This window comes from Numida meleagris, chromosome 1, assembly GCF_002078875.1.
Source record: "Numida meleagris isolate 19003 breed g44 Domestic line chromosome 1, NumMel1.0, whole genome shotgun sequence".
Taxonomy (NCBI): domain Eukaryota; kingdom Metazoa; phylum Chordata; class Aves; order Galliformes; family Numididae; genus Numida; species Numida meleagris.
The window spans coordinates 192,696,082-192,718,515 of NC_034409.1; the positions used below are offsets into that span (position 1 = coordinate 192,696,082).

At 61.3% G+C, this 22,434-nt stretch overlaps 2 protein-coding genes across 10 annotated transcripts in view; one reads left to right on the forward strand and one right to left on the reverse strand.

Moving 5' to 3' along the window:
• Nucleotides 1-22,068, reverse strand: part of STIM1 (stromal interaction molecule 1) — a 55,386-nt gene extending 33,318 nt beyond the window's left edge. Inside the window, exons 1-2 of one of the 9 annotated variants that reach the window (XM_021384068.1) lie at nucleotides 21,918-22,068; nucleotides 5,050-5,180 (exon numbers count right to left, since the gene is read on the reverse strand). In XM_021384068.1, the coding sequence (XP_021239743.1) occupies nucleotides 5,050-5,180; nucleotides 21,918-22,056 (270 nt within the window). In that variant the 5' untranslated portion in view covers nucleotides 22,057-22,068. Of the gene's footprint in view, nucleotides 1-5,049; nucleotides 5,184-5,436; nucleotides 5,596-9,943; nucleotides 11,947-11,986; nucleotides 13,452-21,917 lie in introns of those variants that run through there. The other 8 variants (XM_021384067.1, XM_021384063.1, XM_021384064.1 and 5 more) reach the window with 8 other exon arrangements.
• The window catches only part of RHOG (ras homolog family member G), a 9,005-nt gene continuing 7,578 nt past the window's right edge, over nucleotides 21,008-22,434 (forward strand). Inside the window, exon 1 of the mRNA XM_021384076.1 lies at nucleotides 21,008-21,591. The gene's annotated coding sequence lies outside the window, so the exon portion shown is untranslated. The remainder of the gene's footprint in view (nucleotides 21,592-22,434) is intronic.

The following is a 22,434-nucleotide window of genomic DNA, read 5'->3' on the forward strand; positions in this document are numbered from 1 at the left end:
CTGCATGGAGCATTGCATGGAGCATTGCATGGAGCATTGCATGGAGCGCTGCAGGGAGCACTGCATGGAGCACTGCATGGAGCATTGCATGGAGCGCTGCAGGGAGCACTGCATGGAGCATTGCAGGGAGCATTGCATGAAGCGTTGCATGGAACACTGCATGGAGCACTGCATGGAACGTTGCATGGAGCACTGCATGGAGTGCTGCACTGCACGGAGCACTGCACGGAGCACTGCATGGAGCATTGCATGGAGTGCTGCATGGAGTGCTGCAGCCCACTGCCCACCATCACGATGTGGTGCGAGGGTCAAGTTGTGCCAGGGGGCAGCAAGGTGGGTACAGGGGACGTTCCTCCCCCAGAGAGCGGCCAGCACCAGAACAGGCTGCCCGGGGAGGGGGGATCACCGTCCTTGGGGTGTCCCAGAGCTGTGGGGATGCGGCACTGGGGGATGTGGGCACGGTGGGGCGGGCTGGGGGTCTTGGAGCGCATTTCCAGCCTCCATGGTTCTATCGGTGAGCACGCTGGGGGTGGGCTGGACGTGACCTCAGAGCTCTTTTCCAACCTTGCCGTTTCTGCGATTCACAGTCTTTGCTAGAGGGTTTGGAAGGCGAAGAACGTAACGGTTCTTTAAAGCCGCCCCTACACAAGGAGGTGGTGCTTCCATGGGAGGCAGAGCACTAAAACTGTGCAGCGTTCAATCCTGCAGGCCCGCAGGGCGCACTGAGCAGCAGCAGGCCGGCCTGCTCCCAGCACACAGCCCAGAGCCAGGCCCCGCAGCGTGCAGGCCGAGCCCAGCACCCCCCCGTGCCACTGCAGCTCCGCGTCCCACGGCCCTGACCTACGGCAGGCGGCAATGTCACCAGCGGGGCCAGCTGCTGCCCGGTATATTTAGCTCCAGGGAGCGCAGAGGGAAAGCGATCGCTCAGTGCTCCCAGCGGCACTGCCACCGGGGGAGGGCTGCGGGGGAAGCGGGGACTGGGATCACGGCCGTGGTGTGGAGGGTTGGAGGGCCCTGCAGAGGGACCCGGGGAGCTGATCGCTGGGATGGGGCCAATGGGTGGGGGCCAACGAGAGCAGTGCCGGGTCCCGCACTTGGCTCACACCGACCCCACGCAGCGCTGCAGGCGTGGGGCAGTGGCTGGAGGGTGTGGGAGGAAAAGGAACCGGGGCTGACCACGAGCCAGCAGTGTGCCCAGCCGGCCAAGAAGGCCAACAGCATCCTGGCTGTGTCAGCAGCAGTGCGGGCAGCAGCAGCAGGAGCTGCCCGTCCCTCTGCACGGCACTGGTGGGGCCGCACCTCCGTGCTGAGCTCAGCCTTGGGCCCTCACTGCCACAAAGACATGGAGGCCCCGGAGCGTGTCCAGAGAAGGGAGCGGAGCTGCCAGGGGTCTGCAGCACAGCGCTGTGGGAGCGGCTGGGGGGATGGGATGGGTCAGTGTGGGGCAGAGGAGCTCAGGGGAGACCTCGTGGCTCCACAGCTCCTGGAAGGAGGTTGTGGCGAGGGGAGCTGGCCTCTGCTCCTGGGTGACAGTGATAGGATGAGAGGGGATGGCCTCATGTTGTGCCAGGGGAGGGTCAGGTTGGTCGGGCACCGGCACAGGCTGCCCAGGGAGTGGGGGGGTCACCGTCCCTGTGGGTGTTCAGGAACAGTGGGGATGTGGCACTGAGGGACGTGGGCAGTGGGCACGGTGGGGTGGGCTGGGGTTGGGCTGGTGACCCTGGAGGGCTTCTCCATCCTTAAGGACTCGCTGATTGCAGGTGCACATTAACACACACGCACGCACACAACATGGCCGTGGGACCCCCAGCACACCCAGCAGCAGAGCCCCACGCTGCCCACATGCAGCAATGCTGCAGTGCCCTGCATCGTGCATTGCTCCTGGCACCACCTCCCCAAGAGCTGCATCCCGGAGCAGCAGTGGCCGTGGCACAGTCGTGCTGCAGCACGGCTCACTGCACAAATGTAACCCGCTTCTGCATGGGACAGTCCCCGCGCACTCACAAACCATACCCTGCACGTCCTCAGAAGTCCCACGGCTGGAGAACCTCCCTTAATGAAGGCAGCGGGTAACGATGAGAGCAGCGCTGCCCTGAGGTGGTGCACAGGTCCCTGCATGGGCACGGAGGGGAACTGCCATGCCCTGGGGGAGCAGTTCTTGGGATGGTCACAGCTGTAACCTCCACCCCTGCTTGTTCCAGCAAACCACCTCTGCTTCGGGCAGAAAATGCTTTCTCCCACTGTCTAACACCCATCCCCAGCAGGTCAGGCAGAGGGGCTTACACTGAAGGAGGGGAGGTGTAGATCACATGTGGAGGGGAATCCTTCCCCAGCACTGCCCGAGCTGCGTGCCTGTGCCTGGAGGAGGCTGAGGCCCATTGGGCTGCGGGATCAGAATGAGGAAGGACCAACAGAGCAGTGGGACGCCCCTCGTTTCCTCGGGAAACCAGGCTAACAGCACCTGCCCTGCCGAGCACCCCGTCCGAGCAGCGCATCGCCGCAGCTGCCTTCTGGGTGAGCGCGGGGAGCAGAAATAGATCGCTAATTAGAAGCTCTCCCACGAGGGACGGCTCTTTCGCTTTAATTGAGGTCAATGATGTCATCGCCAGCTTCGCTGAACGTTCGCTCCCAGGAAGGAAGGAAGCAGGCGGTGAGGGCTGAAGGGCAGCGCGAAGCCGGGCAGGACCGCAGCTGCGCACGGCGCGTGGCTTTCCCAGGGCACAGCTTCTGTGCTTCCCAGAGCCGACGCTGCCGGCGGCGTGCAACCCGCACGGCTTCGCTGCACGCACACAGGGGCTTCCCACGGCCAGCAGGAGCCACGTGCTCCGTCACCAGAAGGGAAACCAAAGCAAAACCTCCTGGCAGTGACAGGATGGGGGAAGGCGGCCCACAGGGGCTGCCAGCACCGTAACCCATGCGGCTGCAGCACATGCGTGCCATCCACGGCGACTCGGCACGAGAAGATCAGTATGTTAAATACAAGCAATAGAAAACCACAAAGTTAGGCTCGACAGAAGGGGCAGAAGACGAGGGGCCAGCAGCAGCTGAGCTGCCGGTCCTCCAGCCTTTCTGAAGAATGAATGTTACTGCTCATACAACGTTGCCATACCGCAGGGTGAGCGGGCAGGACGTGCCCCGTGTCCTGGGAGCAGCAGGCAGCTGGAGGCAGGGCAGGGCTTGCCCCAGCACAACCCAGCACAGCTCCGCGAGCGGAGGCAGAGCTGCAGCGCAGCCGCCCCAGGGGAAAGCTCCCAGCTGCAGGGAACGCAGCTGAAAGCTTTTCATTTATTTGTCTGCGAAAGGCTTCCATTTGTTTTAATTACTCCACAAAGTGGAATTTAGGCGGAGGGAACGACACTGCCAGATGGGAGCGCTGGGCTGAACGCGTCCCACGAGCACCGCTCCCAGCTCCAGGCTGCTGTGCTGGTCTGGGGACAGCAGCCCTGCAGAAGCAGCAGGCACTGCCAGCAGCAACGTGCCCCACAGCCCGACCCCAGCACTGGTTCGGGTGGGAGGTTCAGCCCGCCGGGTGTCTGCTTCTGTCTGATGCATCCTGGAGCAGGGCTCTGCAGGGCTGCTCACTGAACAGCACTACCTAGGGGCTTTCAGAGCCTCTTATTTTGCCAAGCACATCGGAATGAGAGAAAAAGGACAAAGCCGTGGGTCCAGAAGCAGCAGGCTGCACTTCAGTGAGTTCACAACAACACATAGAGATTGTATTGGGTTCCCCTGTCAGCCACAGCCTCACTGAGCCTCCAGAGCACACCAGCATCTCTGCTCAGCCCTGCGCTGGCCAGAGCAGAGGGCTCCAGGGCAGCGGCAGCCCCTGCATCCCTCCATCCTGTGCCAGGAGCTCCCAGCACCCAGCAGCCCCGCACTGAGCACCACTGCTCCCAGCACCACCACTCCCAGCACCCAGCAGCCCTGTTCCCAGCCCACCCTGAGCCCCTGGCCCGCTACAGGGTGAGGAACGGGGAAACTGGGATCCTGTGGCCCACAGCAGAGCCCCTTGGTCTGCATTTTTCCAACACTTCAACTGTGTTACTTCCATTTGTCTGCTTAGAGGAGAGCATCCCTCACACTGCACCTCTCAAACCAGCACCCGTTGCAGTTGAGGAGCTGTTATAAGAATCAGAAAGCTTTCTCTGCTCCAGCAGTCACTATTTCTTCTGGTACTTACGTAGGAAAGCAACAATTTTCATAGAATCCTAGAATCCTAGAATGGCCTGGGTTGAACAGGACCTCAGAGATCATCGAGTTTCAACCCCGCCTGCTGAGTGCAGGGTCGCCAACCACCAGCCCAGGCTGCCCAGAGCCACGTCCAGCCTGGCCTTGAATGCCTGCAGGGACGGGGCATCCACAACCTCCTTGGGCAACCTGTTCCAGTGCCTCACCACCCTCGGAGTGAAAAACTTCCTCCTAATATCTAATGTAAACCTCCCCTGTCTCAGTATAAAACCATTCCCCCTTGTTCTACCGCTATCCACCCTCGTGAACAATCGTTTCCCCTCCTGTTTGATCCTGTTTCTTTCTCTTTAATAAAGTTATCAGCTCAAATTTCAAAGGCCGAGACAACAAAAACGCATTTCCTTTTCCTGCAGCGGGCACAAAGTTACGGTTCCAGGTGGGCCGGGGAATGAGTGGAGCGGGAAGGGACAGCAGCCAGAGCGTGTGCTCAACGAGATGGCAAAGAGAGGCTTGATCGGATCGGACGGCCTTCCCTGCTCCAGAGTTAAAATGAAGCAACGAAACAAAACCGCAGGCATGTAAACAGATCCGCTCGTCTCCCAGTCTTGGGATACGTTGGTAACCAAAGATGAAGCGGGTGCAGAAACCCCCAGAACAGGAGAAAAGCTGCGTGCTGCAGGGATGGCAGCGCCCAGAGGCATGGCTGGGATCAGAACTCGGACTGTGATGGGACGGCGTTTCCTCGCCAGGTGAGTGGAAGGGCGGCCCACGGCCCTGGGATGGCACACCAGGGTGCAGGCCGCCCCGCCATGCCGCTGCCCGCATGGCGCAGAGAGGGGCCGGGAGATGCGGAGCACCAACCTCGTCACTCTCCTCCACGTCCACGTTGCCGTTGGCGTCGTCGTCCATCTGCTTGTGGATGTTGCGGACGGCCTCGAAGCTGAGCTGCTCGTCCTCATCGTGGCACAGCGGCTTGTCGATGCGGCAGAACTCTGCTGGGGGAGGAAACACCAAGCTGAGGAGGCCTGCAGCACGGCCCCTGATACAGCCTGCAGCATGGCCCACAGCATGGCCTGCAGCACAGCCCCTGACACAGCCCACAGCATGGCCTGCAGCACGGCCCGCTGCGGCCTGCACGGCCCTGCACAAAGCATCACAGTGCTCAGTGCTGCTGGAGCTGGTGCTTTCCCCCCGGCACAGCGTCCGAGAGCGGGGTGTTTCTGCAACACGCCAGCTGAGAGAAGTTACCCTTCTTCCTGAGCAGGAAATGCATTTTTCTGGCTTGCTGTCGCACAGCTTCGTCCGTTTCAAGGATAACACCGTAGATCCTGCTGCACACCTGAGTCCCTGTGAGCACCATCCATCCCATCCCATCCCATCCCATCCCATCCCATCCCATCCCATCCCATCCCATCCCATCCCATCCCATCCCATCCATAGTGGGACCCCACAACGCCAAGCCCCCCAGCCCAGGCACTAACAGCACCCCATTAAACACATGGGGGTCCTGTGATGTCAGCAGTGAGCCCCTGCCTCGTGGAGGCTGCGCTGGACTCGCTGCAAGCAGATATGGATTAAGACTACTCTGGCAGCGACTGCTCTGAGATCAATGGGAAATGAGCACAACAGCCATCAGCAGAAAATGAGGCAGAAAGGTCCAAATTACTTAAGGGCCCAAATCTCATCCCAGCCCAGTGATGATCCCCGCAGGACAAGGCAAGGTGATTTAAGGGAAGTCTGGCATTTGCTGCTGTACGCTCTGGATGTGCAGCGAGCAAAACGGCACTGATGGCTCCCAGGGGCACTGCCTGCAACTGCCCACCTGCCTGCTGCAAAGCACACAGCACCAACACCAGCACTGATACCAGCACTGACACCAACACCAGCACCGATATCAGTACCAACACCAGCACTGACACCAACCCTGACACCAGCACCAATACTGGCACCAGAACCAACACCGTCACCCATCACCACCACCAACACCAGCAATGACACCAACACCAGCACCAACACCAGCACCAACATCAGCACCAGCACCAGCGCTCTCCAGAAGAGGAAGGAGGAGCCCTGGCCACACAGTGAGGCAGCAAACAGGAGCACGCCAGCAGACAAAGACGACATTTTGCCACTGCCAGAACTCCACGTGCCCGTGTGGGAGCAGAGGATGAAGCCAAACGCCTGCAGCTTACCCCCACTCAGTACCAGGGTTCCTAAACGAGTGCAGGTTCAGCCGTAAGCACTCATTCCCGAATATTCCTAAGCATTCATTGGAAGCAACCGACCAGGAGCTAGAAGTGGAGCGCCATGGGGATGGTACACCCATCCTCGTACTGCTAATCTTCTGTGTCCCTGCACACAGCATGCAGCTCACCACTGGCTTCACGAGCAGAGGCTGTCCCCAATCAGGAGGATGAACGCAATGCTGTGGTTTTAACCGAGTTACATGTAAACTTTGCTGCTTTGCAGATCGAGGTCAGAGCAATGGCAAAGCATTCTTCAGAACAGCCCGGGTTCCCGTCTTTGGCTCATAGCCCCCCGCTCTGGTGCTACACGTACACACCAACGCATGCAAATCCGCACCGGCACGTTGCAAACTCAACATGTGAGCGCGCAATACAGCCACGGAGCTGGAGCTCTTATGGAACGCTTTTAGGACACTGTGATCAATGTCATCACATTTTGGCATCCGAGCACACCTGTGAGCTACAGGGGTTCATTTCCAGGCCTAGAACCGACATACCTTGGGCTGGGCTTACAGGGTTGGCTTTTTTATTACCTAGAAAGACAGATGTTTTAGCACAGGCTCCTTCTCCTGCCCGTCACAGCTGTGAAAATGAATTAGGACACAATGCAGAAGGGCTCAGCTCTGGGGAAAGCTGCTGCCTTGTGTCCCCATGCCAGTGCCCGGGCAGTGCTCTGTGCCTCGGGAAAGGGAGCGGAGCACGTCGCAGTTCCAGCACACCGCTGCATGCCCTCACACCCAGCTGTGCCCATTCAGCTTTTCTCTCCTACTCTCTCAGAACAGTTAGGATCACAGAATCACAGCATTGCTCAGGTTGGAAAAGACCTTCAAGGTCATCAAGTCCAACCACAACCCAACCGTCCTGCCCTAATAACAACCCACCGCTAAATCATGTCCCTGAGCACCACATCCAAGCGGTTTTTAAACACATTCAGGGATGGTGACTCAACCACCTCCCTGGGGAGCCTGTTCCAGTGCTTGACAACCCTTTCTGTAAGGAAGTTTTTCCTGATATCCAACCTAAATCTCCCCTGGTGCAGCTTGAGGCCATTTCCCCTTGCCCTGTCACCAGTGAGAAGAGACCAGCCCCACTCTCACTGCCATCACCTTTCAGGTATTTGAAGAGAGCAATGAGGTCTCCCCTCAGCCTCCTCTTCCCCACACTAAACAGCCCCAGTTCCTTCAGTCTCTCCTCGTAGGCCATATTCTCCAAGCCCTTCCCCAGCCTTGTTGCCCTTCTTTGGAGCTGCTCCAGCACCTCCATGTCCTTTCTGTACTGAGGTGCCCAAAACTGAACCCAGGACTCGAGGTGGGGCCTCACCAATGCCGAGTCCAGGGGCAGGATGACTTCCCTAGTCCTGCTCACCACCCCATTCCTGATCCCAGCCAGGATACCATTGGCCTTCTTGGCCACCTGGGCACACTGCTGGCTCACATTCAGCCCATGTCCATGCGCACATCAAGGTCCCTTTCCGTCAGGCAGCTTTCCAGCCACTCCTTCCCTAGCCTGTAGGGTTGCCTGGGGTTGTTGTGACCAAAGTGCAGGACTTGACACTTGGCCTTGTTGAAACTCATCCAGTTTGCCTTGGCCCATCGATGCAGTCTATCCAGGTCCCGCTGTAGTGCCTTCCTACTCTCTGGCAGATCAACACTCCTTCCCAACTTGGCGTCGTCTGCAGACTTACTGAGGGTAAGTCTGCAGACTCAATCCCCTCATTAAGGTCATTGATAAAGATGTTGAATAGAAGAGGCCCCAGCACCAAGTCCTGCAGGACACCACTCGTGACTGGCTGCCAACTGGATTGAACTCCATTGACCACAGCTCTCTGGGCCCTGCCATCCATCCAGTGTTCCATCCAGCACAGCGTGCGCCCATCCAAACCATGGGCAGCCAGCTTCTCCACAAAGCCGGTTCTCTCCGTGCTTTCCTCCTCATCGCTATGAACCAGCTGGGGTCTCTGTGCTGGGACTCCTCTGCAGTGAGTGCTCACAGGGCTCCCGAGGAGCGGTTCCAGCACTTGGTGCCTCAGGTTTGGCTGCAGTGGGAGGGACGCAGCGCGGCTGCAGGACCACTCCCAAAATATTATTGCCATCGCCTCGTCCCGAACCCGCGCTTCTTCTTACAACAACGAACACCGCGGCCCTGTGGCAAAGGTCGATTCACAGGAAGAAAAGGTCGTTTATTTTGAAACAGGCGCTTCTATTCACATGGCCGCTCTCGTAACCACTTCGTGCTCAGCTCCCTGCGTGCGCTCTGCCCTGCCCAGCGCCCACACCACCCGGCGGCGCGGTGCTCATTGCAGCCTGGGTGCTGGGGACTAATTAACTGCAGCCCCTGCACGAAGAACGAAGCGTGACTGGAATCATTGTCTGTGGCAGCACCAAAGGAGCACCGAAGCGTGTGCTGATAAGGCAATCTGATAAGGAAGGGACCCCAGGTGCCACCCCAGTCACGGCCATCTCCCCCCACCCCCCGGGAGGAAGTGCTGTACCAATACCCCAGCGGGAGGAACAAAGGGCCGGGCGAGCAGCCCCACCTAAGATTGATGGAAGATTAAGCAAGACCGTGCATATCACAACCTGACCGTAACAGCTCCTAAAGGCCGTCACCCCCCGGGGCACTACAGAGACACAGCCACGTCCCCTGCCCCCCGTGTCACACCCCACGGCCGCCCCCAGTGACAGAGGGCTGTGGTGTGGGACGGGTCGGGTCCAGCAGCTCTTCCCATGAATATTAATAAGAGCAAGCATAGAGCCTTGCATCCGGAGAGGAACAACCCCAGCATCAGTGCAGGTCCAGGCTGAGCTGCTGCAGAGGAGGAGCTGGGGGTCCTGGTGGATGACAGGTGACCGTGAGCATGCAGGGTGCCCTGCGGCCAACGAGGCCAATGGGACCCGGGGTGCATTGCACAGAGCGTGGCCAGCAGGGCGAGGGAGGGGATCCTCCCCTCTGCTCTGCTCTGGTGAGGGCACATTTAGATACTGTGTCCAGTGCTGGGCTCCCCAGCTCAGAAAAGACAGACAGGGATGTTCTGGAAGGAGTCCAGCACCAAGGGGACCTTCGCCAGGATTGATCTCCGGGAGCTGCCACCCCCTCACTGACTCATCATCCATCTTTTGTCACCCCATCCACCTTTTGTCTCCTCCCTGCCCTTATCTCCCCTTGTTATCACCCACAGGGCCCAGCCCCACCATCACCCTGCTCCCCCTCCCCCCCAGAAGCCCAGCAGGCATTCAGCCCAGTGCTGGGGCGCTTTAAGGAGCCATGTGTCTCGTGCCAGGCCCAAGGAGGAGCGGTGCCACCAGTAGGGCCCCCCCAGCCCCCACGGACACCCCCACTGGGGACAGTGGGGCAGGAGGTGCCGTCACTGAGCGCTGGAACGAGGGCGATGGGATTCGATGGAGTTCCATTAGAACAGCTGCGATTTATACAGCCCGCTTCCATAAACACCGGAATGGCAGCCAAAAATGAAGCGTGTTATATTTGGGGGGGAAAAAAGAACTGCTTACATATTTCTGCTCATACAAACAAGGGCTCCACGCGACCTTCCGCTGCGCAGCTGGACACTGCCGAAGGAAAAGCCAGGAGAAGGTGGAGAAGGCGTCCTTGCAAAATAAAACTGGGGAAGAAGAAAGGAAGGATGGGGGGGGGGGAACCTGCAAAACAAGGTAATGAAAAAGCTGAGGACCCGGAGATGCTGGCTTAGCACCCACGTGTGACTCGTGTTTGCTGGGCAGGACTGAAGGACAGACATCACAGGACGCTGGGAGAGCTCTAGCTGGGCAAACAGCCAGCTGTGAACCCAGGTGACAAAGCGAGCACTAGTAAAGGAAAGGAAGGGGTGCTGAGCTGAGAGGGGAACCGAGAATGGGAACCCCGAGTACTCAGCCAGCGGGGGGAGGGCTCAGCAGCGCTATGGGGAGAACAGGGGGGCTGTGCCCCCAGTACCCGGAGAGACCCACAGGGCTTCGCCCCAGCGGACTCTCCCTTGTTCCAAATAAAGAACGCCGAAGGCTCCGCTGTCTCTCTTTGGGATGAAGATCCAAGCTCGCTGGAGCAGATCTTTTCCCAGCGCTGCTCGTGGGGTGCAGGACCGGCAGGCACAGCGCCGTGCTTGGCACACCTCCTCCAGAGCCTCCCAGCTCAGACCAGCTCCACGCTGCAGAGATAGCGCTGGGAAGGAGCTCCGTCGTGAGCAAGGAGAGCGCTGGGCACGCTGCTCGCTCAGCACTGCTGAAATATTCATGCTTCCTCGCTGCTGCCTCCCATCCTCATCCCCTCAGCAGTGCCTGCACAGCCCAGCAGCCACCGAGCTCCTCCTCTGACGCACAGCATTGCCAGTGCCCCAGCAGCACCCACCCTGCAGCATGGGCACCCCGACCCGCGCCCCAGCACCAAGCCCTCTGCCGCCCAGCTCCCGCAGCAGCTCAAATATTTACCCTGGAGCGACACACGGATTGCACAATGCAAAAAAAGAAAACAAAACAAAACAAAACAAAGCTAGTCTAGATAAGATGCAAATAAAAGCCAAGATTAGATCGTTTGATCTTTGATACGCTCAGCGACGCCCTTGGGTGCCTCCGCAAGGAGGGGCGCCCCAAAATGCCAGCAAGCCGCCTACCAGCGGGTGCAGAGAGGAGCCCCAAGACACCAGCACAGCAGCCAGGGGTCTGAGCTGCAGGATCCCCGTTGTTCTGGGATGACATGGGGAGCCCAGTGCAGGCAGATGGCCTGGGGACAGCACAGCCCCCGCTGCACCCCACCCACAGCGGCTCATGGACCGGGATGGGGCTCGGCAGCACAGCAGCAGGCACACAGCTGGGCTGCTCTCCTTGGCACAGCACTGCTTACTGCCATCAGCCCCCCGTCACCCATGGCTGTCAGGCTCCCCACGCAGCAGGCTGCTTTAACGCCAGCAAAGCCGCATCCCGGCCATCCCAGCACCCCCTCCTCCCAGCACCCCCAGCAGCTGCTTCCAGCGGGGCCCTCCAGCACCAACTCTACCACCCCACTGCTGCTCTTTGAGCGTTTTGCTCTCTCCCCTCCACAAACAACACCCCCTCCCAAATTTCCAACTCCCAGCCCGTCCCAGTGCAGCCCATTGCGTTTATGATCAGGTTCCCAGTGCCAGCGGAGCCCTGGGGCCGACTGCTGTCCCAGCGCTCCCAGCCCTCCCCTGCAGCCTTGCCCGGGGCTCTGAGGTTTCTGTCTGCTTTCTCCAGGCACCGCGCAGCATTTCTGCCCGGCTGCCTACGTCAGGTAAGGGCGGCTGCTTTAATCCACAGCGCTTCTGCACGGAACCTGCTAGAAAACAACACGTCACTCCGCGAGAGGCGCAGCAAAAGGCAAAAGTTCTAAAGGGCTTAAATGACAAGAGGTTGGGTTACTGCGTAACACCAAAGCAAACAGCCGAACTGCTCACGCATTCCTTCCCTTCTGCGCTGATCGAAATCGAACCATTGCAGCCCTCCAAACTGGGAGGGCCCTTCAGATTTAAGGAAGCCCTCCGCGCGGCGCGGCTGCACCTCCGCATCCCGCAGGAGCGCGCTCACCGCGGGCAGGAGAGGATTCCTTAATGATGTTAAATATTGCACCGCTGCTCGTTTGCGGACTGGAAGGATTCGGCCTGCTGCAGACCGAGCGCCCGGGCAGCCCGGAGCTGCCAGCAGCCAGGCCAGCACGAGCAGCAGCTGCCGCTCCGGAGCACCGCCTGCAGCTTGTCCCAGCCGGGTGCTGCTGCTCTGCAGACCAGCTCCGCTGAAGGGGAGCAGCCAAATGCTTAAGTGCGTGTTTCCCTCCCGAGAGGCAGAAACGAGCACTTGGAAACTGTGGCAAAGGGCTGGAAGAGGAAAAAGGACGCGGGGTTGCAGCGCTGCACGCTCTTGGGAGGGCTGGGCAGGCGAGGGGGGGGGGAACACCACGCATCACGTCGCGGCGTGGGTGTGCCAGCAGGAGGACAAACTCCTGCTTGCTTTTGTTCATCGGGAATGCCATTGGAAACAGCCCCGGCTCCCCCACGGGCAGGGACGCGTCCCACAGCGCCGTCACCCAGCCCGGATCCGCAGGGCGGCCTTCAACCTGCGGCCGCCAGCAGCAGCCGTGGGCTGCACACAACGCGAGCCAGCTCCCCCCGCCCCGCAGCCCGGACTGCTGCACGGAAACCAGATGGCATCAAGGAAGTGACCCCATGTGTTCCCTGAGAGCAGCAAATTGTGAATGAAAACACGGGGCCATACGCAACCGCGGCTTTTTCCAGCCTTTGCTCTACGCCATGAATACACCGTGATGGTTTTCCAGGCTTACAAGCAGTGTTATGAACGCTAGGTCCATTCTCCCCACAGCTTCTACCAGAATGTCCCATTCACAAAACTTCTGCGTGCACACAAAGCCAGCACGAGAACAGAGCCCAGAGCACCACAGGGATGGCTCCGCTACAGACCCAGCCCAGGAGATGCATTCCAGGATCACAACAGAAAGGGGGGGGGGAGGGGAGCAAGAGGGTGTTCCTAAAATATTTTCAGCATGAGGAGGATATTTGCAACTAAATGCGATTCGCACTGCTCAGGTCTGGGCAGCAGCAGTACAAAGTCGCTGCCCCTCCTGCTTATGAGCTCCTTTCAGTTATTGGAAGATCGCAGTGAGGTCTCCCCAGGCCTTCCCTTCTCCATGCTGAACACCCCCAGCTCCCTCAGCCTGTCTCCACTGAGAGCTGCTCCATCCTCTGAGCATCCCCGTGCCCTCCTCTGGACCCACTCCCACCGCCCCACATCCCTCCTGTGCTCCAGATGGGGCCTCACGAGGGCAGTCAGAGGGGGACAGTCCCTTTTGTGCCCGCTGTCCCCCCGCCTGTTGGAGCAGCCCTGGGCGCTGTCAGCGCTGCGATGCAAAGCCAACCATCGCTTCGACAAAGTGAAAGAAGAATTGCTGAAAGCCAGGAAACCACAGCGTGGAGGTTGGTGAGTCACTCTTGCCTGAAAAATGGCAGATGCCAAAGAAAGCCGAGAAGAAACCAAACGTAAACCACAACCCCTCTGCCATCGTGCCTGATTTTCCTCGCACCACCGCTGCAACGTTTGCCTGAAGAGCAGAGCTCCGTTCCGCAGCTCCGGCTGAGCGACGCCGGGAGCAAGGAGCGCAAGGTGCGTCAATAACCGCACGCCGCAGACAGAAGCAAAAACTTTCCGAGCTTTCTCAAAGCGGAGGGGAACGCAGCATCCCCATCTGGCTGCCCAGGAGCGCTCGCCGCCCAGCATTGAGGCAGCCCATCATTTGGGCCCGCAGCTGCAACCCCCGGGCAGAGCCCGCAGGCAGCGCCCCAGCAGCAGGCAGGCTCCAGCTGCCCAGCGCCCCGAGCCGGGATCAAAGGACCTCGACTTCAAAGCGCCGATGAAAGCACGGCACTGAGACGTGCCCGCAGCTCTGGCTGCAAGGAGCATGACGGCAGCGCCCGGCCGCTCCTGCAAGGAGCCTGCTCCGAGCGCTCCGCTCTCCCCCCGGAGTGAATGCTGCTCCGATGCCACGTGCGCTCCCAGCTCGGCCATGCTCTCCCCCAGTGCACTGTGCCAGGGTGGAGAGCTGGCTCCTGAACCGTCCCTGCAGCGTTGCAACCTGCCCGACTGCGTCAGCTGGCGCCGGGTGATGGGCACCGGGACAGGCTGCCCAGGGAGGCGGAGGAGTCTCCTTCTCTAGACACACTCAGGACCCGCCTGGACGCTGAGCTGTGCAGCCTGGGCTAGGGAGCTCGATGAGCTCTGGAGTTCCCTTCCAGCCCCACAACTCTGTGACTCTGAGGTATGAAAACACATGAGCCAACTGGGTCTAAAAGGCACGCATCTTGCCACGTCTTTTGGCTTTAGCTAGAATAGTTGTTGGCCTTTTTTTTTTTTTTTTTTTTTTAACGCAATCCTTGTTGCTCAGAGTGCACGCTCACTCATTCTCATCCGTTTCACAGCACAACACGTTCACTTCCTTGCAGCGAGACATCAGCCCCGCTGCAAAAAGCAGCTGTGAGCAGCAGCGAGCTCAGGCGCAAGGAGCAGCTTTCGTGTTGCAGCCACTCATATTCCTGACCCTCAGATCGCTCCCAGCCGGAATGCAGCAGGGTGTGCGAGCCCCATGTGCCACGCAGGGCTCCTGCTGGGCAGGGAGCAGGAGCTGAGCCCATCAGTGAGCAGGACACGGGCGTAACGAGGAGAGCAGCACCCACACCACGCAGGAAGCATACTCTGCAATACACGCCCCACGCCAGCCCCACATAACATCAGGAGGGGACCTGCTCCTGCCAGCCCCAACGCAGCTCAGCTCGCTCGCAGCCCCATTGAATTCTGCTGTCTCCAAGAGAGGAGCAGGGACCCTTGGACTCTGCGTGCAGGCTGCCCCTGCAATGGAAGCACAGCACTGAGCCCGCGGCCGCCCGCCCCGTCCCGCTCACCGCCTTCTCCGTACCCTCCCCCTGCAGAAATTAAGAACCCGCATTCATGATTTGAAGTATATTGTCCAAACTTGCCAAAAGGAAAATCACATTTAATAGCAGAGAGACCGTCCCTTTTTTTGCCAGGGCTTTCCATAACGCAGCTGCACGTCACGCCTCAATTGGTTTCTTGCTCCTTGCCCTTCTCCCGGCTCTGCAGCCCGAGCAGCTCCCGGCTTGCAGCCCCCGAGACGCAACACTGCAAGGAAGTGGTTAAACCACCCCTTCATAGAAACCATCTCTTCCTCCTCTCTTATCTCTCTCTTATTTACAGAATACAAAAAAGATAAGAGAAGCGGCCCGGGCGCGGGCACCTATGGGCAGGCAGCAAGTAAACGGAGCAGCTCCAGCAGCCGGGGCGGCCAGCCACCAACTGCAGGCCCCGAGGGGATGCGGAGCCATTCGGGTTGGCCTGTGTACACATGAGGATGAACCAGCCCCCCCGGAGGACGCCCCTCGCACCACCTCGGCCTATCTTAATGGCGTGTGGGACACGGGGCTGCCTCCAGCCAGGGCTGTGCTCTGCTACGGACACCGAGGAAGGAAAGGATGGCAAAGGGCAAGCCCAGGTTGTGCTGGAGCGGAGGGTGAGGCCTGCACCGTCCGTGCTGGGGAAGGCTGGAGCAGCAGCCCCAGCGCTCCCACCGGGCCTTCCTGCAAGGCGTCATTCCTGCAAGGATTAACACCTCGGTGGCACAGCCCTTGGGTCAGGGATGGCTCTGCCCTGCCCTCAGCCAGACCCAAACAGCACCAGAGCGTGTGAGGGGATGGGGAAGGGCCTGAGGGACCAATGGGTGAGGAGTGCTGAGGGGCCCGGGGCTGCTCGGCCCAGAGCAGAGGAGAGGCTCATGGCAGCCATGCAGCTCCTCGTGGCCCTGCAGCTCCTCATGGCCCTGCCCTACAACTCCTCGTGGCCCTGCAGCCCCTCGGATGCCAGGCCCGGGCCCCACGCGCGCTGCTTCTCCCCCTCCCGTAACCATCAGGAACAGGGATGTCCCAGGGCCCCTTTACAGCATAATTAATTCAAGGAAGCATCTACCAGCCCCGCGCTGCCATACAAGGGCATCTTCTCCCTGTTTTAACCTTATTTATCCCTCACGCCTTACACAGAATCACCAATTTTGATTTTCACCAAAGCTCCAGAGCGTGGAGGCCACAACGACAGCAGCCTGTGTCCCTTGGGGTGCAGCACTGCGGCCTGCAGCAGACGCAGCTCACTGAGGGACAGCTCGCCATGGGACAGCGTGGGCAGCCCAGCCGAGGCACATCTCTGGAGTCTGAAGGCTTTCCCATTTACAATTTGCTATGAGGGACATGTTTCGAGGCTGAGGGCGGCGAGGAAAGCTTGGATCTTCATCCCAAAGAGAGACAGCGGAGCCTTTGGCATTCTTTATTTGGAACAAGGGAGAGTCTGCTGGGGCGAAGCCCTGTGGGTCTCTCTGGGTACTGGGGGCACAGCCCCCCTGTTCTCCCCATAGCACTGCTGAGCCTTCCCCCCGCTGGCTGAGTACTTGGGGTTCCCATTCTTGGTTCCCCTCTCAGCTCAGCACCCCTTCCTTTCCTTTATTAGTGCTCGCTTTGTCACCTGGGTTCGGAGCTGGCTGTTTGCCCAGCTAGAGCTCTCCCAGTGTCCTGTGATGTCTGTCCCTCAGTCCTGCCCAGCGAGCACGAGTCACACGCGGGTGCTAAGCCAGCATCTCCTGCTGTGTTTCACCGGGTCCTCAGCTTCGTCCTTCCATGAGGTGCAGGAAGCCACGGGGTCCCAGCGCGTCCCCACCGCCCCACATCACCATGGGGGCTGAGGAGAGCCGGCGGTGCGGGGTGGGAAGGAGCAGAGCACGGAGGAAGGAGAGCAGGAGGAGGAGGACACAAGGCCGCAGAACACCCGCGTGGCGATGCCCTCAGTGCCCGCAGAGCAGTCGGGTTCTCCTTGCTGGGGAACCCGGGGCAGAGCATGAAGCACGTCCTAGAGAAGCCCAATGAGACAAGAGAGCCCTGAGGGCAACGCAGTTTCACCATATGGAAAGCCCACCGGGTTCAATGGCAGCAAAAGAGCATTCCTGACATCCCCCTGCAGGGAGGGCGGGCGCAGCCCATAGTGCAGCCATGGGGAGCAACCCCGGGGCAGCTCAGCACCTCTGGTTCCCATGCACTGCGCTGCACGGGGCTGAGCTCCCCTCCCTGCGAGCAGCTCCTGCCAGGGCGCAGCAGAACGCAAAGTCATCACGAGGAGTAACGACAGCAGCAAGCCTCCAAATAAATCTCCCTGCGAACAGGGAATAGGTGCACGCTGGAGAAAGGAGCTTTGCCTTTCCCCTGCCAAGCAAAGCCAAGCAGCAGCGCTGCGCTGACGTCAGCTGGAGGACGGCTTCCCCCTGCACCCTGCAGAGGAAGCGGCGGCCGCGACGCAGGGACACTGCAACAAACACATCCAATGAAGTGACATTTTCCAGCAGGTGACTGGGGCGAGCGAGCTGGAAATCCTACACAGCAGGGCAAAGTGACCAAGAGCCCAGGAATGAGGGGCTCCCTGCTCTTCATGCCAGCTGTGGGGCAGTGGGAGGCCACCGGAGCCCCACACGATGCCCATGCTGCTCACCAGCCCCAAGGCTTCGAGCAACGTGGGCCGGGAGCAGCACGTGGCCCTTGGCTGCAGGGGTACAGGGCTGTGCTGCCATCCTGCTGGCTCTGCCAGATCCCGTCGCTTCCTCCCACCCAGCCCTGGCAGCCCCATGGCGTGCAGGGCAGGAGCTGAGACCCGTCCCGCTTCCCCGGGACACCGGCACGAAGTCACACAGACCACGCATCATGTTAACACGTGGCAACTTTAGTCCACGTTGAGCCTCCATGGGCTCGCCCCGGCTGCCACGTGAGCCCCGAGCACCGCTCCCCATGCAGCAGCAGCCATGAGGAGAGGACATGTGCATCAGGGAAGCAGCAGGGGAAGGAAGGGACCCCAGGGCCAGCGCTCGGCTCCAGCTCCCGCAGCTCAGCTAGTGCCCGTGCACCCAGGTGGGGAATGCACCGGCTCCCAGCAGCTCACGGACACACAGAGGCTTCACTGGCACCGCTCTGCTCGCCCCTTCCCTGCCCAGAACGCGCTGCCAGGACCCTCCATGCACAAGCCGCCGGCACCAAGCGCAGCGCTCAGCTGTGCCCCCAGCAGCACACACCACGCAGCAACCGGCGCTGTTGGTGTGTCTGTCCTGCGTCCAGCTGCACAGCCCTCAGCGCAGGAGGGGTGTGGGCCCACAGGGATGCTCCCATGGATGGAAACCCCCCAGAGGGACAGGGATGGAACACCTCCCTCCAGGGACAGGGATGGAACACCTCCCTCCAGGGACAGGCGGAGGGCCGGGGCTGTGCAGATGGAGAAGGGAAGGCTGCGGGAAGAGCTGAGCGCAGCCTTCAGTATCTACAGGGGCTGTGGGAATGGAGGGGATGCACTCTTCATTGGGGTCTGAAATGGAATGGAGACATCCGAGGTCAGGGGACGGGGCCCTGAGCACCTGATGGTGCCGGGGGTGCTCCTGCTCACTGCAGGGAGTGGGACCAATGGCCCTGGGAACTCAAACTGCTCTGTGATTCTCCTCCTCTCCCTGGTACCACAGCCCGCAGGCAGGGCAGGCAGACAGGGTGAGTGCATTGCAGAACCCCTCAGGAGACTCAGCACCTCCAGCAAGCTCCCTCCCTGCAACACTCAGCCGCTCGTGCACGCACACACTCTGCTGCACTCGGGAAACGAGCACACATCGCCCCATGCAACGTGCACGGGTTGTGCCACTTCAGCCCGTGTGAATGCCCCGTGCTGGGGGGGCTGGCTGGGTACCGGGGAAATTCCTCCTCCAAAGAGCGGCCAGCGCTGGCACAGCTGCCCCACGGCGGGGGGAGGGGGTCACCATCCCTGGGGTGTCCCAGAGCCGTGGGGACGTGGGCAGTGGGCACGGTGGGGTGGGCTGGGGGGCCTTGGAGGGCTTTCCCAGCCGTCATGATTCCATGATTCTAATCCAATCGTTAACACCTGAAACCTCGGCCAGCTCTCCCAGCAGCGGCGCCGGATCGCTCTCCATTCATCACTTCCAAGCACCACAGACAGAAAGTTCTGTTCCAAGCCCCGTGCCACGAAGCCACCGGGCAGCGTGGCTCTGCCCCCACGCCGCCGCGCTCAGCTGAGCAAACACCGCCTCCTCCACGGCCACGGCACAAACACGAGATGTGGGACAAGAACCACGGCACAGCGGGCACACGGAGCACGGGGCAGCTCAGGGCAGAGGCATAAGGCAGGCAGCTCGCCGCTGGCACCCCACGGCCCCAGCAATGCGGGCGTGCAGGTCTGGCACAGAACTGCCCTGCTCTGGGTGCCTGCTGAGCTGCATGGGACCATGGTGACACGGGGAGCAGCCCCAGCCCCCCACGTGGGAACTGCTCCCACCCCAGCGCTCAGGCGCTGACGGGAGATGCCAGGAGTAGAGCGCTGAGCTCAGCCCCGGTCACTGCAGCGGTTTGTAACAGCTGATTAGCAGCAGGAGTAATCAAATTCAAGTGCCCATTAGCTCTATTGAGAGCCAGACCACTTAATTTACGTTGAAGCTAATGACAGGCTCGCAGCTTCCAACAACAGCAGGCGCTGCAGGTGGTGACAGGAGGGGGGGGGGTGGCCGTAAGCTGAAGCAGGGGGGGCTGGGTGGGACGTGGGGGGAAGCCCCTCACCCAGCAGCGCTGCCCGGAGCCGGGGGCCCCATCCCTGGTGGACCCCGGGACCCTGAGCTGGGGGCACCCACCCCACGGAGGGGGGTGGGTCTGGGGGTCCCAGCCCGACAGTTCTGCGGTTCCGTGATCAATGAGATCCCATCTCCCAGTGCCGTGCCATCCAATCACACAGCTACTGGTGCCGGGAAGGAGCTCTGAGATCACCTGGGGGCTCCAACCAGGTGATTGCCAAGCCATTCTGTGCTCCCACCCACCCCCCCCCGTGCCCACTGCCCATGTCCCTCAGTGCCACATCCCCACGGTTCTGGGACACCCCCGGGGACGGTGACCCCCCCCCCCCCCCCCCCCCAGCAGCCCATGTCAGTGCTGGCCGCTCTTTGGAGAAGGGATTTCCCCCAAACCCGAGCTGACCCCCCCAGCACAACGTGAGCCCACCACCTCTCATCCAACCACCGCCACCTGGGGGCAGAAGCTGAACCCCCCCCCCCCGCTCCTCACCCCATACATTCTACTCCTGGCCCCAAATTCGGGTTTCTCCCGCCTCTGTCCGTATCAAGGAAAAAACAACTTCTCCTTTTGCTTAGTCACAGATTAATTATGTGCTGGCAGCCTTACAGATCTAAACACAGGCATCGCTGAGCAGCCTTAATCCCGAGCTATTTCCCCTTTCCTGAGCGGCGCGGGGCTGCAGCGGGCAGGCTGCTCCGGCACAGCTCAGCTGCCGAGCGTTCCTCGCCTTCCCCCGTTTGCCGCGCTCCCGTGCTCCACGAACCGCCCGAATTCAGGAAGGAACGAATTCATCCCGCCTCAGAACTCGGCCCCTGGGGGAAACACAAGCGCTCGGCCACCGGAGCGGTGCGGCGTGTGCCGGGAGCACAGCGGGTCCCAGCGCCTCATGGGGTCAGTGCTGGGCCCCTGTCCCCATCCGGCCGGCGGTGTGGGGCGGCGTGGGGCGGCCAGGCCGGGACTCACCCCGGGCCGTGTCCTTTCCTAAATGGAAAAAGTAGGTTGCTTAAAAATAGGTCTGGAAGCCAAGCCAGCAGGCACCCTATGCTGCGTCCTAAGCATAAACAGGCAGGGAGGATTTGTGTACAAAACCCGCGGCCAGGGTAATGCAATGCCTGTAATGACTTCCTTCTGCTCCTCCAGCGTTCCCATACCTACGGGAGACACGACTGCCACAGCCCCACACCCTGCACCCCAGCACTGCCCCGAGCTCTGCAGCACAGCAGCTCGGCCCCACACCGCTCCAGCAACCAGAGCCCAAGCCCCACTCCCCATTCAGCAGCTGCAGATGGGACGGACCCGCAGTAATGCAACCCCTGCTCCCAATGCAGAGTGCTGGTGTCCAGCACCACGGGTCAGGGCAGGAGATCCCCTGGCCCATGGGTGCCCAAGGAACGACAAAGGAAGGGGTTAATTAATGAGCACATCCTCTGCTCCACCTGGAGGTGTCAGGTTGGGAGGGAGGTGGGACGGGGCACCAGCCACAGCACTGGATGTGACTGGGGAGCTCGGAGCAGTGCAGGGACCCCAGCCCAGCACTGAGGGGCTCTGGGCTGCACAGTGCTGCTGCCATCCCTGCTTCCCAGCAGCGCAGCCCCTGATGTCAATGAGCAGCAGCGGAGCGGCCCGGAGGAGCGCTGCTGCTCCAACTCCTGCTCCACGCACGAAGCCACGTGGAAATACACTCCAACTCCGCAGCAGCTCCCTTCGCCCACCGCCGGGGCAGGTCTCGGCCTGAAATCCGCTGCGTGACATCAGCAGGCTCAGCACGCACCTGTGCCTTGTTCCCAGATTCCCTTTCGGATGGGACCCCGTCCTCAGCAGCCAGGCACAGGCTGGGGGCAGCACGGGCGACCCACGGCCCCGGGGGAAGGCCCGGCTGCCCACAGCCCACAGTGCCACGGATGGAGCTGGGCTCGAAACACGGTGAGATCAACGCATGAGATCGGCGCAGGGACGGCATCCCGCCGGGTAAGCACCGAGCAGCAGGAGCACCCAGCACGGCGCTGAATCGGCACGGAGCTCAGCGCCCACCCTGCGATGCGGGCACCTCACACCCAGCGCTGCTGGGCGGCGGAACAGGAGCACGACGCGGCTCGGCCGGGCAGCCAAGCACCAAACCCAGCCCCCGGCTGCCCCCGCAGCAGCAGCGCCGTGCCCGCAGGAGGAGCGCAGCCCTGCTGCCTGCAGCCCGTGCTCCAACGCAGAGCCGGGGGGGGTGGGGCGGAGGGACCCCCGAGCCCACGGGTCCGGACCCCGCTAGGGCAGGATGCGCGGCCGTGCTGAGCGCTGCCCACCTCGCAGCTGGGCACGCAGAGCTGGCGTCCGCTGGAGTGCAGCAGCACAAGGCTCGTGTGCACGGAGAGCCCCGCAGCCGCTGCCCGCACCTCCCCGCAGCTCTCGCCGTCGGGTCCGGCCGCTCTCGTTTTTCATCATTAAAAACGCGGCGTGTCGGATAAAGAACGAAAGACAGAGATCCCTTTCGGAGACGCATCCCGCACCGACCGTGCTTGGTGCAGGAGCGCAGCGCGTTCCCAGCCCGCACAGCTCCCGCGTCCACCTGCGGGAAACATGCGGCCCCAGCGCTGCCGGCCCCGGAGCCGCGAGCTCGGCAAACTTCGAGCCTCCCCCAGTTCTAGGGCGGAGGGGAGGGCAGGCGCGGGGGGGGGCTTCGCAAAACGGAGCTCCCTGCGCAGCGGGACGGGACACGGAGCCGCGGGCCGGGCGGGCAGGGCAGGGCAGGGCAGCGCGTCCACCTGCTGCACGTGCGCGGCTGCGGCCCGCAGCGCCCCGCAGCGTGGCGAGGAGGCCGAG